General features: G+C 48.7%; 2 protein-coding genes across 3 annotated transcripts in view; one reads left to right on the plus strand and one right to left on the minus strand.

Moving 5' to 3' along the window:
• The window catches only part of TRAPPC9 (trafficking protein particle complex subunit 9), a 509,572-nt gene that overhangs the window by 430,652 nt on the left and 64,866 nt on the right, over window positions 1-14,054 (minus strand). For both annotated transcript variants that reach the window (XM_024741252.1, XM_024741251.1), the window contains one exon: window positions 8,231-8,374. In XM_024741252.1, the coding sequence (XP_024597020.1) occupies window positions 8,231-8,374 (144 nt within the window). The remainder of the gene's footprint in view (window positions 1-8,230; window positions 8,375-14,054) is intronic.
• On the plus strand, window positions 5,338-5,580 carry LOC112397130 (protein CEBPZOS-like). The gene has a single exon (XM_024741253.1). The coding sequence runs from the start codon at window positions 5,338-5,340 to the stop codon at window positions 5,578-5,580; it is 243 nt and encodes an 80-aa protein (XP_024597021.1).

Below are 14,054 nucleotides of genomic sequence, written 5' to 3' on the forward strand. Positions count from 1 at the left end.
GATGAAAAATAAACACTTCCAGAAAGGAGATAAGGAGAGCTCCCCAATGCCGTCGTTTACCCCTCCCTTGTCCTTCATCGTCTGCACAGTATTCCTAGAACCCTTAAAATACACCTTCAGGAGCCTTAAGGGTCTACTGCAATTGCACTCACAACTCATCTACTTTACATGTAAAAACCAACATTTTTAAAGGAATTGGCAATCCTATTTTTTCTTATTCTCTTCACAGTACAATCCACTCTCGTTCAAAAAGCATCAAGTAATCTCAGATGAACAGTTTTCAAAGAGAGAAGGAAGAAGCGGGGGAGGAAACGGAGGAATTATTCCTGTCTAGCCCATCTAAATGTATAACTACAGGCTCATCAAAGAGAAATCAAAACAAAAAGTTGTTCCCGGTACTAAAACAAGAAGTAAAATGTCAACTATGATAGCAAGGAAAGCAAAAATAAAATAGGAATGCTTTTTCTCAATGGGGACTCATCTCCCGCTTCCTGAAAGCGGACGTGCACTTCAAACCACAAAGTCAAATCTTCACCAGTGTGTGCGTTTAGCTAAGCTGAATCCACACTTCCCAGAGGCCCCTTCCCTGCATACTCTGAGCCAGCGTGCATGGGGACCTGAAAGGCACAGGCACGCCCACCGACACTGCTGGGGTGGGGGGGTGGAGGCAGCATCCCTCCCCCAGCTCCTCTAGCGCCTCCCCCAGGCCCTCTGCTTCAGCTTCTCCAGCTCCTGGGCCAGGTGGCCGCTCCTCCAGGGGCTCCCATCATCGAAGCTGGGGGCTGGGAGGTGCTGAGAAACCAGCACGGTTCCTGTCCATCCCCGTGGGGTGGGGTCCAGCTCAGCCTCACAAGTTCCTGCTCGTCTGTGCTTCCTTCCCACCCACCTCCCCTTCCCAACCGCCTCTCCAACTGCCTGCCTGAGGGCTTCAGGATCCGGCAGCACACACAGAAGCAACTGCTCCACGTACCGTGCAGCCAGCTCCCACACTGCACACAGTCAAATCCCGGTCACAAAGCTCGCGTGCATGTATGTACCTGTGTGCGTAATGACAGAGAACCTCTCCCTGATGCAGGCTGCTCAGTGCCCTACTTCAGACTAGGCCCTGTCCTCGCCCCGCCTAGTCCAGCTGTAGCAAGGATCCCACTTAATTAGGTGAGCGAGAGTCCCCCCACCCTTGATATCCGATCACCCTCACTATCTGATCAAGTTCCTCACACCACCACCACCCCCTTGACATCTAAGTCCTTGGCTTGCCTTCAGCGAGAACCCTGTTAGGCCAACTGTGCCAGAATCCCCCAGCCCGACGTCTCCTCTGAGTCATTTTCTGTCCACTCCCCACTCCCTTTGCTGTTGGCTCTGAATCCCCACTTGTCCTTGTATTTGGAGGGAGCTCAGTCTCTCTCCCCTACTGCAACAGAGCTGACCCTACTGCAACTGTCTGGAACAGTCTTCCTTGCCATTTTAACAAGTGTCGGGACAATTTCTCTTTAATGGTATGTGTGTACTATGTATGCATGCGTGCATTTAGAACCCTAACTGAACTGCAGTTTTCACAGCTTTGTCATTGTTTTCAAAGCGGTACTTCTTCCTTTTCCATAAACAAGGTCCTCTGTGCACCAAAGGCTGCCTTGAAGCTGTTTCCAAGCTCAGTGAGTGTTTTTCCCTCTGATGAAATACACACATATCACCATCCCACTGCCAGGGGGCAGTAGCACTGTGCTGAAACGCATTTGCCATCAGCAACTCGAACGGCCACGTGGAAGCAGGCAGTCATTTGGCAGTTAAACGAAAACGTCTCTGTCAACAGCGGTCGGGGCAAGTGGCTCCCCTTCCCCCATATTAGGAGCTGAGAGGCTAGGGGTCCAGGCTTGTTCTGCCACTGGCTGTGGGGCTGGGACAGGCCGCTTCACCGGGCAGGACCTCCGTGTTCACCCCTGCAACGGTCCTCACGCGGCTGTGGCCTTCTGCAGCCGGGCAGCCCAGGAACGCAGGGGTGCCGGGGAGGAACGCCAGGACGCCATCCTCCGGGCGTCCATTCCCGCTTTACGTATGAGATGCGTTACCTGACAGGCACTGCCACGCCCGAAGCAGCAGAAGACCCAGGTCTGGACTGAGCCGCATCCCTCAGCCCAAGCACAGCGGCACCTTCTCTTTCATTCATGCAAGCCCTGCCCTAAACACTCCTTCCCTTCACCTCCCCCTCACCTGTGTCCCACACACCTGCTGAGTACCTGCTCACTCTCCAGGGCCCATCTCAAGCACCTGCTCCTGACGAGCGCTCCTTCAGCCCTCCCTGGGAGACTCCATCTCTTCCCTGTTCTGGGTTTTCCTTAACCCTAAATCCATGCAAGTAAATCATCTGGCCAGAGGCTCCGACAAGGAGTGAGGGGTGGGTGAGCAGGGGGGATCAATCACCTCATAATTCCTATCAGCCATTCCATATTACTTTTAAAGTATGAACAAACACCATGGTAAAATGTTATTTAAATGCACCTTCAAAACAAGTGTCCTAGCACTGCACTCCAACGTCCCCTCCAAAACCCCCCTCCCAGAGTACTTCCTGAGCGGTCACTGATCACTGCCACCATCACTCCCTCATTCCACAAATATTTCCGGCACACCTATGACTATTTTAGATGCTACAAAGGTACAGTGAGGGGCTTCCCTGGCGGCGCAGTGGTTGAGAGTCCACCTGCCGATGCAGGGGACACGGGTTCGTGCCCCGGTCCGGGAGGATCCCACATGCCGCAGAGCGGCTGGGCCCGTGAGCCGTGGCCGCTGAGCCTGTGCGTCCGGAGCCTGTGCTCCGCAACGGGAGAAGCCACAACAGTGAGAGGCCCGCATACTGCAAAAAAAAAAAAAAAAAAAAGGTACAGTGATCCAAGCAGAGCCACTGCTTTCTTAGAAAGCACGTTCTAGTTAGGGAGGCCCTAGGGCACTAGGGATTGGATTACGGTGTGCTTGCTGGGATGGAGAAGACCACACAAGGAAGAGTCCACTCCACTCCTAGACTCTTCTCCACACGACCCAGTGTGGTCACCAGCAGTTCCTGGGGCTTCACGCTTCTCCCGGCAGAAAAGAGGAAACCCCTCTCTTCCCAGGCAGCTCGGCCCCTCGTCCCATAACTTAGCCTTGCTGTCCCTGAGGGGCCCGACTCTCCTAGAGGGGGATTTATCAAGAGAGGAAGTGGAGGGTCAGCCATAAAAACTGCCCGCCCTGAAGAAAAGTCGGGACATGACCAGAAGATGCTGTGAGGGCGGGGATGGGGAGGCCACCTGCACAAACCCACCCCAGAGCTGAAGGCGGGACGGCTGGCAAGAGTGTAGCCAACATCCTGAGACAAGAAAACACCAAAAAGCAAAACTCCTGACGTATTCAAGAAACTAAAGGATGGCCAATGTGGGTCAAATGTAAAGCGCTTCATACTCTCTGTTAAATTCACACATGTTGGTCTGAGCTAATCCTCTGTAATGTTAAATGTATTTCGCAGAGTTCCAGCAACAGTTTCAAGTTTCGTATTACGCTAAAGAGATCTATCATAAAATGTTTAAAACAGATTTTCCTGCTACTTTCAGCTTTAGTTCAAAAACAAGTGAAGCACTTTCAGGAGGTGTCTTAACTCTTTCAAACCCGCTGTACACCATCCAGGTATGTTACGGGCACAAGATACATTTCATAGTATGAGTATCTCTCATAGTAACTGACAGACTTTGGGCAAAGGACTTCATTAGCATCTCAAAGCGTGACAGACCTCAGCACAGTGGCCTGATGCTATCTGCCTCCCAAGAAATGAGAAACAAATGAGACAAGCTACAGGGAAACAGTCAGAAGACTGTAAAAGAGTCTCACATAAAAGAGATACAATTAGTAAACAGGAACACAGAACAAATATCCAAACTTGCAACTTACCCAGAAAATACAAATTAAAATAATAAGGCAACGTTTTCTACATACTGAATGAGCAGCACTGCTGCCAGAGGTATAATTAGAACAATCCTTTCAGAACGCAATTTCCAATATGTTTCAACAGCAATAAAAGTGTTCAGAATGGCTGACCCAGTAATCCCTCTCCTGACAAAATCTCTCTCCTGCTCGAAAAGCCAAAGCGCTGAAGAGGCTCACCATAGCTTTCCCAGTAACAGTGAAAATAAACCAAAAAAAGAAAGGGAGTATTCATTATTAATGCATTCAACAGGATGTGAGTACTGAAGTGTGCCACTAACCAGCCACAGTGGCTTTAACTAGCCACTAATAGGGTTTCTTTCCAAAGTGATGAATGTTTTAAATTGACTGTGGTTAACAGGTACACATATCTGTGAATACACTAAACAACTGAAGGGCACATTTTAAACAGTGTGGTCTGTGAACTAAATCTCAATAAAGTTACTTTTAAGAAAGGAAAAGCATTTATTATTAATGCATTCAGCCATATGTGGATGCCAGCACAAGCCACTAGGTGACAGGGACAAGAAAAACAGCAAGTCAGACAGACACCTTCAGAGAGCCTGCTGCCTGAGTGCCGAGCCTGTCAATTAATTGAGCGATCGAAATATAGTGGGTGAAAGTGCTCGATGGGTAAGCACATACTCCAGTGGGAATGTTCCAAAGGAACACAAGGTAGTCTTGAGGGACCAAGAACGGCTTTGTAGAAAACAACAGAAGTGGCTATCTACACTGAGATCTGAAGGATGAACAAAGGTTAGCCAAAAGAAGGAAGGAAAGTGGAAAGGAAGAAGGGATGAGGGAGAGGAAGAGAATGAGAAATGCAGGTGGACACACCACACTTTCGTTATCCATCCACCAGTGAATGGACATTGATGGATGCCGCTTTCACTTTTTGGCTATTATGCGTGATGCCACCAGGAACACTCGTGTGCAAGCTTTTATGTGGGTTTGTGTCTTCAAACCTCTGAGTATATACCTAGGAGTGGAATTGCAGGATCATATTGCACTACTGTTGATCATCCACTTTCCTTCCCAAAATCCCAGACAACAGAATCACACAAATCACTGTATCTAACATTCCCCAAATAAACCAAACCCTCTTAATTCCACCAGAACTGGAGAAAGTCCTGCTACCTGAAGCTATTCCTTCTGCTCAGTCTTGTCTGGCAAACACCAATTTGTTCTTCAAGGTCAAGGTCACCTCCTTCATGGAACATGACCCAAACCATTCTTCCACCTCTGAAAAGAACTGTCAATTCCCCCATGATGCTCCCATATCCGTCATTTACTATGGACTCCTCTATAGGCTTAACCGTGGCATCCTCCCCACACCCTATTCTTTTTATGTAAACAGTTGGTCCCAGCAGCCCCGCGAGTACGTGCCTCAGGATGGCCTGTACTCTGGATCCACTGGCAAAGAAGATCTTTAAGGGAGTTTTACTAGCTGAACTTGTGGGCATTTTTGGAGCATATTTTTTGTTTAAAAAGATGAACGCAAGCCAAGATTTCAGGCAAACAATGAGCAAGAAATTCCCCTTCATCTTGAAAGTTTATTACAAATCCACTGAACACTCTGGAATGTGCAGAATCAGAGAGCAAGATCCAGAAAAGAGGCTGAACAGCAAAAATTAGGAATTTGCCCATTGATCAAGGTTTGCCCTATTTCATAGTATCAGGCAAGACTAAAATTCCAAAGTTGACATGGATGGATTTTAGAATATTTAAGGTTAAATGTAAATTCTCATTAAGTCAGAGGTTTTATTCTTTGGACTAACTGTGAAGAAATTGAAGGAAGGTTTGTTTATTATGTTATAAATGCAGTTTTGTTTACTACTCAAAATAAAGTGGTTCTCCTTTAAAAAAAAATCTCCCCTATAATTCTGAATTGATAAATCTTTCAAAGTAGATAAAATAGTAAAACACCTATTTTAAATATTTATTACATTTCTTTTCCATTACAGTTTATTACAAGATATTGAGTATATCGTGCCCTGCACCATACAGTGGGACATTGTTGTCTATCTAATTTATTCCCCTCTCCTTTCCCTTTTGGTAACCGTAGGTTAGTTTTCTATTGTCTATGAGTCTGTTTCTGTTTTGTAAATAAGTTCATTAATATTTATTACATTTTTAACTCACACATTTAAAATCCCATTATCTAAAAATATATTAACTAGAAATACTGCTTTTATCCATTGTCACTTTACCTGAAACAATATTCAAACTCTACATCAATGTCTCTGATACTACTAGAGCCACTTTGGAATAAAATTCGTCATAAAAAAAAAAAACAAAAAACAATTGGCCCCAGAACCCATCTTGTGAGGTCCCGCGCACTGGCACACACCGGGTGGGGGGGGACCTATGAGGAGGGGCAGGCAAGAACCCCCAGACTGTGCCACCTCCATCTGCAAACACCCAGACGGGTTCCCGTCCAAGGAGAAGGCTACTCCTCTCTTCTGTATTTCATTTCAATGCGGTGGTATTTAGAAATGTTAATTATCAACCCTGTGAATGGTACCATGAGCTCTCCAGGAGAAAGGTCACCCAATCAATTAAAATACTATCATTAAAATAATAACAACCTGCCACACAACCTGTAATATCCTAGTTGTACAAATGAGAAAATGAAGGCCCAGGAAGAACCTAATTACTGATCTGAGGTTACGGTAATTAGAGGTTGGGGTGAGTGGAGGGAACCCTTGGTCCTCCTGACTTCAGTCCTCTTCGCAGAAGACTCCAATTAACCAAATACCATTACACACAGGCCCTTATGAGGCAGCGGTCTGTTCAACAGGGTCAAATATCCCAAGTTTCTCTCCTTCTAGACCCAGCGTCTTCAGATCACAAATTAATATGACCTTAAATAACCACCAAGTTCCTTCTCTCCTGGGGCTTCTGCAGGGAAGACAGGCCGACTAAACAGGCCCCAGCTCTGTCGGTGCAACGTGAGAAGTGCGTGAGGGGAGAGACCGAACAGCAGGAGGACGACGGGTCCCCTGGGACTTGTGACAGGCAGCCTAGAGGAAGTGCAGACCCAGGGGAGATGGCTGACAAGGTGCAGGCAAGGGGTGAGGGCAAAGGCCCGCTGCGGGAAGAAGATGTGTATTTGCGAGAAAAAAGTCCAGGACGAGGCAGGTGAGGCAGGGGGAGGTGGAAGCAGCTCAGGGAAGGGATGTGCTCCCCTCCCTGGGAGCAGCTGCATCAGCCCCTGGGTGTGTGATTACAGAGACCCAGCTCCTCTCCACACAGCGCGGCCATCCCAGTGCCAGAGGTCCCGCTGAGGCCTCACCCCCAAGGCTCTGGGCGGCGTCCTCTCCAGACAGTGCCCTCCACAGGGAGATAGGGACCTCGCCACGAGAACCTGTACGACCTTTCGGTGAGGGGGCAGACGGCTGGCCTGCGGGATGATGCAGGACGGCTCCAGGGTCACCCCGGCCCGGAGCTCCCGGGGGCCGCCCAGGCCCCCGCAGATTCTGCCCCGAGGCCCAGCTTCCCTCTGCCCAAACAGACCTGCCTCCTTCTCTTCCCCTCAGTGGGTGTCGATCCCAAGAGCACTTCTAATAAACGCCCCGCACTTGCATCACACCCAGGAGTGCTTCCCAGGGGACCCACAGCACATGCTAACCCGGCGGGAGGGACAGGCAGACAGGGTGCTGGGACACAGGCAGCGGAGGGCTGATTTCCAAGGGCCTGTGCGGCACCCAGGCAGCAGGAGAACACCTGGGGCTCAGGGTGGGGCCTGGGCTGGAGATAAACGGATCGTGACTGAAACCCAAAAAACACGTAACACCCAGGAACTGTGTGAGAAGAGAAGGTGACGGAGGCAAGGACCTAGAAGAAAGTTGCCCTGATGTATGGGCAAAGACACGCACGATCCCTCAGAGAGTCAAGACAGACGCTGCCCGCGAGGGGAGCAGTGACCAAAAGGGGCACAGAGGTGTTTGGGGTTCTGGTCTTGTGTCCGATCTGGGTGCCGGGTACCACGTGGTCACTTCGTGAAAACTCACTGAGCAGTGTGCTTGTGAATCGTGCACTTCTGCATATAAGTGTCACACTTGGACACTTACATTCTATAAAACGTAGGCAAAGGCAAGGGGAGCCCATGCCGGAGGCTGAGAGCAGCGAGAAGGGCCAGCAGTGTGTGTTGAGAGGGGCCCAGGGAGGTGAGGGCACGGAGGACATCACCCACCCGATCCTGGGCCGGTGTTGACGGGGGCCAGCACCAGGAGGGCACTCATTCATCTTTCCTGGGAGAAAACTGGAGTTTGAATCCACTCACCTTGATCTGACAAGAAATCCAGCATGGTCTGTAGCAGGAAGGACAAGTGCCTGACAGAGAGAGCAGGGTTCCCCATCCTCCGGGACGCATAGACCAGCTCGTGAAGCAGACGCATCTGGACGGCAGCCCAGCCTCGGTGCGTGCCTGCGACAGAAGACAAAGAGCATCAGAGCAGGGCTTCAGGGGCGCACTGGCAACAGGGCCGACACATGAGCCCGCTGGAGCCATGTCTAACGTGTAAAACTCGTGATTTCAAGATAATGCCTCAACCACCACGCTCAAAGGGCAACCAAAGCATTTCCCCTGTGTTTATCCTGGAGAAGCACACTCACATGATGCGCCTGTTCACATGTTGTTTTCGGTTTTTTATGTTTTTTTAAAATGCTTTATATTATATGGGGTTGGCCAAAAAGTTCGTTCGGGTTTTTCCACAAGATGTTAGACAAAAACCCAAACGAACTTTTTGGCCAACCCAACATTTTCTCTCTTCTGCAAAGACACAATTTTTAAAATAACCCACTTTGAAATACTTATAATAAGGCTATGACAAAAGATTATGTTTTCAGTGGCATGTATTTGAATTACAGCATACTTTTTTTTTTCAAGAAAATACTATTTGATGAGCCTTCATTATCAACAACCAAGGCCATGAAATTAAAAAGCACAGCATTTCTCTGAAGTATAAGAACAGAAAAGCAGAAAGCTAAAGTAGAAAAAAGGTTACCAGCGAAACTGTGGCTGCTCCCTCCAAAATAACAGCGTGTTTGAAGTTAGAGGTGGAAGAGACCGGTTGCACAGCCATGGAAAAGTACTTTTTTAAGATCACAGGATTTTAGAGTTGTTTATTCCAAATCCCTTTTGGCAACAGTTACTGCTTTTAAATATTTTCCACCTTAAAATTCTTCATGAAGATGTGGAAACAGGGCTCAAAAACAGTTACCACCCAGAGCTGTGTGCCCAGGGGCCCCGGGGGGTTGGTAGAAAGGTTGGGGGAAAGGATTTAAGACTCTGACCAAAGCATTCCTCCTCTCATAGGCCTACTGACCGTCTCTCCCACTGCCTATCCTACAAGGCTGGCAAGTCCCTTTTGTGAATTTCCACTGAATCCTGCACAAATCTTGTCCCATAGGCGTTATCTGGCACACACAGCGAGGCACCTGTAAGCTTGTGTCTTTGTTTCTCCCATCAGTCCTTAATTTCCTTGGGAGCCAGGATGGTGTCTTATTCACCCAAATATCCTTACTGCCTAGTAAGATGCCTAATACCCAGCTGGTCCTTAACAGGCTCGTGGGTCAAGTTGAAAGCCTGATGAAAGAAAAAGCCCCTATTTTTCAGACATGCCTACTTAAGCATATAGGGTAAAATGACATGATTTCTGGGATTTGCTGTAAAATGTTTCAACAAAGAACAAACAAAAGAAAAAGAAAGGTCTGAATAAAGCCAGATATGGCAAAATCTTATTAATTATTTAATCTGGGTGATGGGCTATTGTACTATTCTCTCTGATTTGTGTATATTTAAATTATTTCATAGTAATTTTTAAACTGTTAACTGAATAACAATTACTAATAATTATGAATTGAAATTCTTAGAGCTGACCAAACCTACGCACACACAAAAACCTTGATATCCTACCAGTTTTATCTTACAGAAATCTTTTCATACAATGACAGGAGAGGAAAGAAGGACAAGTCCCTGCAGTATTTCCACGATGTCAAAAGACCAAAGGCCAAAACAAAATAAGAGATTCTGAAAAGGATGATAAGGCTGAAATCAACGTCATGACTAACCTAGCCCAGAATTCTAAATGACCTGACCTAACTAATCTCCACCCCACCATACCAAGAATGGGGCACATATCACTCTGCAGATTTTTTTTTAATAGATAAGGATACAGTTCCTACCACAGGCAATTACGGTAAGACTGGGTATAAATTTTCTTAACACCATATAGTGTACAAATCATAATTTCTATGCGATTCAAACTGCTCGTCCTATAAAATCTGAATCTTTTTATTCTTAAGACAGATTTGCAGTATATGAGCCAGTGATAAAATTTTCAACACTCTTGTATTCAGAAAGTTCAGCAATGTGAGAGTTTATTACCTCAACTCCTGCCTTTTACCAAACTTATGTGCCTTACCACTCTCTTTCATAAGAGTTCCTGGGGGAAATTTAATCTCTCATTGAGGAAAAGGCTAAGCAAAAGGTATGATCAAAAAGTCTTCATATACAGGAACACAAGTAAGATTAAAGTAATAATAAGCAGCCCGTTACGCTAGCAAATACACACAGTGTACTTCTGTGCTCCTACCTCGACTTTCCATAACAGCTAGGGAAAATGTTCATTTCCAGAAACAGAGAGAAATACATTTCAGGTCCTGAGAATACAGACAATTTCCCTTTTATTCACAGGTACGGGGATTTAGTAGAATTCCATTTAATTCTCTGAGAAATGTTGAAAGTAGTCCAGAGCAACAGTGGAGATGGGGTTTAAAGGAACTTTTATTTCCTGTTAAAAATACAGCCAGCTGACATTTATCACTTTTACCTTATTTGATCTCTTACCTTACCTCCCCACCTCTTTCACAAAATGATGGTGAATGTCCCCTCCGGCAACAGAAGGCTAAGTAAAAAGTATCAAATCACATGGAGGTGTGCTTATTTGTTTCATTTTTCAAAAGAAACATGTTTCAAGCATGTGATTTAAAAATTAAGATCAAGAAACAAACTCTGTTCAATAAATGGCAATGAGCACATGTCATGTAGCTGCTCATCAGCTTTGGACACACGTTACACGTATTTACAGGCACGCCTGCTGTGTGCCAGCAAGGGGGACACAGGGACAGGCAGGGTCTCTGCTCTCACGGGGCATACAGCCTGGTGGGGTGGGGGTGGGGGGAGAAGTGCTAAATCATTGCCCCGTTTTCTTAACGTACTTACACATTATGGGAAATGCTGTTTAGAAAGAACAGGAGTACGTGAAAGAGAGAAATAAAAGGACTGTATTTAGGTGGAGAGACGACGGGGGACCTCTAGGAGAGCTGACACTCAGGGGAGACCTGAAGGATGCCTGGGGTGCAGCGGTGAACGGCAGGGAAGAGCATTCCTGAGGAAGCAACAGCCGGGAGGAGAGCCGGCAGTGGACACCTGGATGGCGTGTGCACAACTGGCCCAGCACGGAAAGAAAAGGCTAAGGCCAGCCCAGTGTAACTGCATAGAGCCCAGGAGGCTTGCATTTACTCTGGAGCCAGCCTGCAGTTATGTTCGAGGGATACAAAAGGGGTCACTGGAAAGCACCTGCGATCTCTCCAGAAGTCTGTCAGAAGCACACTAACAGGGATCCCGGTCCCACGCACACGGAAACTCAATCCCCCTTCCCATCTCTCTACAGAGCAACAGTGTGACCGCTCGAAAAACCCCCTTCCCAGACACTAACTCACCCCACGAAATTTGTCCCGAAGACGGCCTAACGGAGCCTGTACGCTCAACTGTCCCCTCCACAGGCCTGGAGGTCTCATCTCGTCTCACACCAGCAACTCTCAGCCTTTCAAATGTAAACCCCGAAAGCTTCTAGGGCGTGTCCAGCTATTCTGCCCTTAACTTCAACCACTGGTACCAGGGCCAAGGCAGGGGGCCATCCCACCAGCACGCACTCCTTCCCAATGGGGCCAGGCCTGAAGCACTGGCCCTCAGGGCACTTTATTCCAGCCTCCACGTGGCCTCAGAGGGACAGATGGAATTAGACCTCACCTGACAGTATCTGCTGAGCACTGTCCTAGCACATTCTGGGGACTGACTCACTCAGTCCTTATAACAACCTTCCCGTGACACAGTAAAAGTACCTCCCTGTACAGATGAGGGACCGAGGACTTGACAGGGGCCATGCAGCCAGTCGGTAATGTTGTCACCCTCTCACTAGCTAGCTGTTCGACCTGAGGAATAGCATTTAACCTCCCCAAGCCTCTATTCCCTCAAGTGCGGTACAGGGCCCACTGCACCCGCTCACCAAGCCGTGAGAAATGATGGTACACATGTGAAACCGTTCTCCCTGAGGCCACAAGCAGAGTAAGGCAAGTGCAAGTGCAAGGTGTGCTGGGAGAGAGACCGTGTGGAGCAGACGGGGCGCTCTATCACCTGACCCTCCAGCCCTGGGCCGGGACACAGCTGGGCCTGGGCAGCAGGCTCTGGGTTCTGGGCCTCGCCCACACCCAGGACAGCGTCCTCATGCAGGCAACACTCTCAGGCACTGACCCTACCAGGCAAGGAAGCTGCTCTATATTTGTCACTTAAAATACTGGGAAATGTAAGGACAACTTTCTAAAGAAATAAAGACATCCCTGACTTCAAAATGTACTGTAAAGCTACAAAAATCAAGACAGTGTGGTAACGGAAAAACAAACAAACAACACAGAATGGACACCACCAAGAATAAATCCTAACGTAAACCATGGATCCTGGGTGACGCTGTGTCAGCGCAGATTCATCCGTTGTAACAAATGCACCACCCTGGCGGGGATGTTGATGAGGAAGGAGGCTGGGGGGGGTGATGCGGGGGACGGGGGTATGTGGGAAATGGCTAAGCTCAATTTTGCTGTGAACCTAAAACTGCTCTAATGAAGTCTACTTAAAAAATAATAATAGGGCTTCCCTGGTGGCGCAGTGGTTGAGAGTCTGCCTGCTGATGCGGGGGATGCGGGTTCGTGCCCCGGTCTGGGGGGATCCCACATGCCGCGGAGCGGCTGGGCCCGGGAGCCATGGCCGCTGAGCCTGTGCGTCCGGAGCCTGTGCTCCGCAGCAGGAGAGGCCGCAGCAGTGAGAGGCCCGCGTACCGCAGGGAAAAAAAAATAATAATAATAATAATAATAAGATCACACAGGGGAAAGTGTGGTGGTAGGAGGGACGTGATAAAATCCATTATCACGTGGTTTACATTTAGAAGAATAAGCACCATCCGAGCTCCTAGGTAAATGGGTGAACTGGTGAAACCACTTCCTGTGACTCGCGTGTGGACACACGTGGACACCCTGCCGCGCCAGTGCCACCGCGCGACACCCAGGGGCTCCTTTGCTGTTGTTCATCTTCCGCCATTAAGCGCTGAGTGGAGACGAGAAGGGAAGCCACCAGCTGTGTCAGAAAAGCCTTTCAGCTCCCAGCACCTCCACCCTTAGAGCAAACCCCAGGCACGCAGCACACCTCTGAGAGTGTTGTCCGGTTTGCACTCTCTGCCCTCTCCTCCGAGAAGCGGACAGCTGCTCACAACTAGACTGCAGAGCAGCTACAGAGCCCGGGAATTCAGAAAGGGCCTCCCCGGAAGGCGGCCGCTCACTCCGTGGAAACGAGCAAAGTAAACGCAGACCAGTGAGGATCCGGGAGCCAAGCCCCGTGGTGTCTTCACTGCTTTCCTCACCTGGCTGTGTCCCGGGAGAGCTCCCTGTGCAACACCAGACGCAAGGGCGATGGCAAATGTGACCTGCATCCCGAATCCCTCATCCTGGCTCGGCCTGACCTTGGCGCCCCAAATCCAGCACCTCCCGAATCATGCATCACACCTGTCCTCTCTTTCCCTAACTGTCCTCTGCCCTCCAGGGTCACCTGGACCTACAGCCTCCCTCTCAGGATCCCCGTCCTGACTCCATTAGCAATGAGAGCTCCCAGCAGAAACACCACCAAGTGAAGCCCACCCTCCCCTCTGGATCCCAATTTCCTGTCTGTAAAGAGAGGGAAGGAGCTAGATCAGTCTTCTCAGAGTCATGTGAGACTTTTCCAAACACATACGCTCGGGCCTCACTGCACACACCCTCCCCCCCCCGCCCCCCCGCAA

The sequence above is a fragment of the Neophocaena asiaeorientalis genome, unplaced genomic scaffold (assembly GCF_003031525.2).
Source record: "Neophocaena asiaeorientalis asiaeorientalis breed wild unplaced genomic scaffold, Neophocaena_asiaeorientalis_V1.1 scaffold177, whole genome shotgun sequence".
NCBI lineage: Eukaryota > Metazoa > Chordata > Mammalia > Artiodactyla > Phocoenidae > Neophocaena > Neophocaena asiaeorientalis.